We start from the raw sequence: 4,526 nt of genomic DNA, 5'->3' as shown, positions 1-4,526 counted from the left end.
ATGAGACCGCTGAACTTGGCAATTTCGCCCCCCCCTCCCCCCCCAATACCGCGCCCGGCACTTAGGAAAGTGACCCACCCATCGCAGATCCGAGAGCCGTGGCACACTACAGCCGATCCACAGCGTGGCGCGAAACAAGACTTGTTCAAAAATAAGATTATTTACTTATGTTATTGAAATAGCGTAAGTTATTTCATTTACCCTTTTCTAGGCCCGGAACTGCAGTTAGGCACTTCAATTGCCCTCCTGATGGTATCTGTACCTGATTTAGCTCTTATTTCAAAAACTGCCACTAAATGAAATAACATAATGTAATTAACTACTTTACTCATTTTATTTACTGAAATAGATAAATTAGGTTCGGACAAACGAGCTTCGGACAATCGGAGCCGTCTCCGCCCAAAATACATACCTTTAATGTAACAAAGGGCTTATTTTCATACTGGACCAGCCTGAATGTTAAGCAACCCATCGCTGACCTCAAGACATGAGTGTCAGTTAGCGCCGCCGTCTCGTGTACGCGCACGTCCGTGTTTTAAAGCTTACACAGTTGCAGCTGCAAACTACATGGCTGGCACAGCCAATACCCCCCCCCCCCTCAAGCCAATTAAATAGAACAAACAATGTTTATTTATTTATTTATTATACTACTGTGTCATGAAATACTCTGTGCATCACAGCTATTATTTTTCTTTGAAAGCAAGACATTATCAATCCACTTTTTATGTCTAAGAGCAAGTTTGGTTTGATAAGATTCTTCCGCTGATTTAGTACTATAATCTTTTAGCAAAACTTCTTCATGCCACATCACAAGCCTCCACAGAAAACAATTGTCATTATCGGTTTCCAGCACAGACAATTTTTGTGCCTTGGGGAGAGGTACGCCATCCAGGATATCTGTTTCTTTGGTGATATTACCACTAATGTTTTTGGCTAAAGATTTAAAGCAAAACAGAACAAAACGTCTATGACACCACAATGCCTCATGGCCTGGATATAAATGTATCAGTTCTTTTATCAACAGTAGTTCAAAAGCTAAAAAAGCAATTTGTAATATAAATATATTTCCACTGCAATTAATTGGGCAATGCGAACAAGGTTCTTTTTTGTCTAATATATCTATTATTGATAGATACAAACGCTGTGATAGCATGCTGCCCTTGGAAGATTCACTATGTGAAGTTAAATGTTTCAGTGGAGACAAAAAAATTACTAGAGTAGAGTGGAATTTCAGGCAGATGTCTGTATGATCCAAATGCTGATCGACCTGTTTTAGTAAAAATTCCCTGTATTGCAGGCCACTATGTTCTGATACATGCTTTGAAACCCACATTTCTGAAGAAGTCCATTCTTCATAAAATATATCTTGGGCTTGAGGTATATGGGACATAACCCACATTCGATGGTTCCATGCATGATAGTTGTTGGCATACCGGTCAGCTGCCATGAGTGAAACACGCAGCTCTTCTTCCACAATACTTGACAAAGTTGCAGCCTCAAGGAGATCAGCTTGAGAAGGATGTGACAATTAGATAGAGTAGTGTTACAAAATCAGTGGATGAGAGAATCTTAAGATAACAAACCTGTAATGCGTTTCAATATCCAGCGACGATACACAAACGCCTCAGCAGACTTAGGCCGCCTAGATAGAGTGATAGCATTGATATGAAGTTCAGTAAATGGATCATAGCGCCCCAAAACCACAAATTCACGTCGTATATTCCATAATGAAGTACAATCTGGATTTAATAGAACTCCACCTAATAATAGACGTGAGAGCACACTTGGATCTTAAATGGAAAGAAGGAAAAATTATGAATTAACACTAAAAATATCAATAAGCATCTAGAATCTTCATTAATTAATTCCCTACCTTCACGACGTAGGCGTTGTTGACGTTTTAAATTCATCACTTTGTGGTACACATGCACGTACAAATGTCGTACACACCATTCTTGAAGACCTAAAGTATGCTCAGCATGAAGAACAGGAGACTTATTTTCCCCAACTGTCACAGGCACAATTTCAAAATCTTGTCTGGAAACAAGAAAGAACATATAACCTTATAGGATCTTAACCTAAAACTACATTAAAGAGTCAAAAAGAATCCTTTATTGAACAAGACTATTTTGAAGTACGTTTCAAATAAATTTCATATTTGTGAAAGTGAGTAACTAAGGTATAATCATTTAATTTAAAACTTACAATTGCTTATCTCTCTTGAAGACATTCTCTATGTCAGTCAAAATCTTTTCAGCAGCAGGAAACAAATCGTCGTGCATGGCTATGACTATGACTGATAAAAGCTACAACCGTCTCTTTGAATACATTCGACAGAAACAATGAGTAAAATGCAAGGTTTTAACTAAAGAACTAATTGACAGATCACTGCAGCTTCTAGGTAGGTTTGTTTTGGGGGTTTGAATGGGGAATGGATGGGGGGGAAAGCAAAAATACAACAACTAGCATGACATGAAGAAATATCACCCTTTGCAATTCCTTAGCTTTAAAACAAAACAAACTTCGAGGAAAACCTGAAGTTTACTCGGTTTTCTCCTCTTATTATTATTAATCATGAATAAATATGCATATTTTTTGTATCTATATTTTTGAATATTGAGGCGGGAACGGAGAAAAGGAAACGGAAAATTATCTTATAGTCATCTGTGTAGTGGCAGCAGTGGTAGTCTTCTGCTGCTAGTGGTTTCTGCTGAAAACATGAAAGCAGTTGTTGAAAGCTTTGGCTTGTTTGTTGTGCTTTTCTGCCGTTACCTCTGACCAAAGCCTACTTTGCTTAATATGCTGCATATTTTGAAAATGCACTGTGTTTCTTGCAGCAAGATTAATCCAGTGCTCGGTTTACATCAAATGTCACCTCAAAATTTTGTTCGAAATGTTCATTTATGTCGTGCCATGAAATCACCACCTTTTAAATATTTCTCAGAGTTTTTGCTGTGGCAAAAGTATTTTTTCCGCTAAAATTAATTTTGATTTTATTTTATTTTGCACTCCAGATCAAATAATTTTTATTCTATTCCTAATTTGCAGGAAGAAAAATTTTGGGAAGTACAGCATAGTGAGTCCCAGCAATGTAACCGAACACCAACGAACTTTGCCTCCACACATTCCCAAACCACCATATTTTTCTACTGGACAACCACCACCTGTCTCGTTTACTGTACCTGAAGTTAAAGACCAAAATTCAGTGAAGGGAATGAAACGTGCATGTCGCCTTGCTAGAAAGGTTTTAGACCATATTGGAAGAGAAGCCAAAGTTAGTTAATTTGATTTTCTATTTGAGTCGTTTACAGAGTGTCTGGATATTGACGATTTAATCTATCTTTTTTATTACTATCAGATTGGTGTAACTACTGAAGAATTGGATAGAATTGCTCATGAACTTATAATAGAAGCTAATGCATACCCCTCACCTTTGTACTATAAAGGTTTTCCGAAGTCAGTGTGTACTTCAGTCAATAATGTTGTTTGTCATGGAATCCCTGATGATAGACCTCTTGAGGATGGAGATATAGTTAATATTGACGTCACAGTAAGTCTTTTAAAAATCATTTGTCTTGCAAGAAAATAATTAATGTGTGCTAATCAGAATATAATTGAGAAATTTGAAAATATTTTGTCAGGTATATTTTGATGGGTTCCATGGAGACTGCTCAAAGACTTTCCTAATAGGCAATGTTGATGAGTACGGAAGGAGGCTAGTTGAGGTGACGGAACTTTGTCTCAAAAATGCCATTGAAGTCTGCAAACCTCATGTACCATTCACTATGATAGGTAAGTTATCGACTAAAATTTCTATAATGTAGTTCAGAACGTCAGAGTTCTTTAGAGCATCTTCAATCAAAGGGCAAATATTATTCGTATCATAATTGATTCTAGGCAATGTAGCTGAAGACACTGCAAGAAATCATGGTTTCACTGTTCTCCCAGCTATTCTTGGACATGGTATTGGCTCATACTTCCATGGTCCTCCAGAAGTCTGGCATGTTTGTAAGTAATTTCAATATTCCTAGAGAACATGTTGGGTACCCAAGAGTCCAAATGAGGGAAATGGAATGTAGGGGATGGGGAAAGTGGCAATTTGTTATCTTTAGAGACCTTTAAATATACTCCTCAATTACTGTTTTATTTTGTAGATAAAGTTTGTCATCCTTTCATTATTAATAATTTTTTCTAGGTAATGATTTTGGTGGAGAGATGAGACCTGGAAATACTTTTACAATAGAACCAGCTGTCACACAAGGGGGCATGGAGCTAGAACTTCTTGATGACGGATGGACTGTGATAACAGCAGATCAGGCAAGAACTGCTCAGTGTGAACATACTGTGCTTATAACTGAAAGTGGAGTAGAAATACTAACAGAATTATCTCCTGAATAATGGAAGTTAATAGTCTTGTAGTTCTCAAAATACTGATCGGTTGTGAACATCATAACAAGAACAAGAAAAGTATACATGATACAATGTACTATATTTTGAATTAAAAAATGCTTTTGATCACAGTATAA

The 4,526-nt window shown here is 37.1% G+C and overlaps 2 protein-coding genes across 2 annotated transcripts; one reads left to right on the top strand and one right to left on the bottom strand.

The window, feature by feature from the left end:
- Positions 1-622: 622 nt before the first annotated feature.
- LOC113207967 (protein prenyltransferase alpha subunit repeat-containing protein 1) lies at positions 623-2,543 on the bottom strand. The gene is made up of 4 exons (XM_026424759.2): positions 2,206-2,543; positions 1,874-2,037; positions 1,584-1,790; positions 623-1,509 (listed from the first exon to the last, which is right to left on the bottom strand). Exons 1-4 carry the CDS (start codon positions 2,280-2,282, stop codon positions 656-658), a joined length of 1,302 nt encoding a protein of 433 aa, XP_026280544.1. The 5' UTR covers positions 2,283-2,543; the 3' UTR covers positions 623-655.
- Positions 2,544-2,676: 133 nt separating this feature from the next.
- Positions 2,677-4,526, top strand: LOC113207957 (methionine aminopeptidase 1D, mitochondrial). The gene is made up of 6 exons (XM_026424737.2): positions 2,677-2,963; positions 3,049-3,274; positions 3,359-3,550; positions 3,642-3,792; positions 3,898-4,008; positions 4,196-4,526. The coding sequence occupies exons 1-6, from the start codon at positions 2,800-2,802 to the stop codon at positions 4,396-4,398; spliced, it is 1,047 nt and encodes a 348-aa protein (XP_026280522.1). The 5' UTR covers positions 2,677-2,799; the 3' UTR covers positions 4,399-4,526.

The sequence above is a fragment of the Frankliniella occidentalis genome, unplaced genomic scaffold, assembly GCF_000697945.3.
Source record: "Frankliniella occidentalis isolate FOCC.00 unplaced genomic scaffold, Focc_3.1 Scaffold116, whole genome shotgun sequence".
NCBI classification, from domain to species: domain Eukaryota; kingdom Metazoa; phylum Arthropoda; class Insecta; order Thysanoptera; family Thripidae; genus Frankliniella; species Frankliniella occidentalis.
Note: the sequence above shows the minus strand (reverse complement) of the source record. Positions and strands in the feature narration are given on the sequence as shown.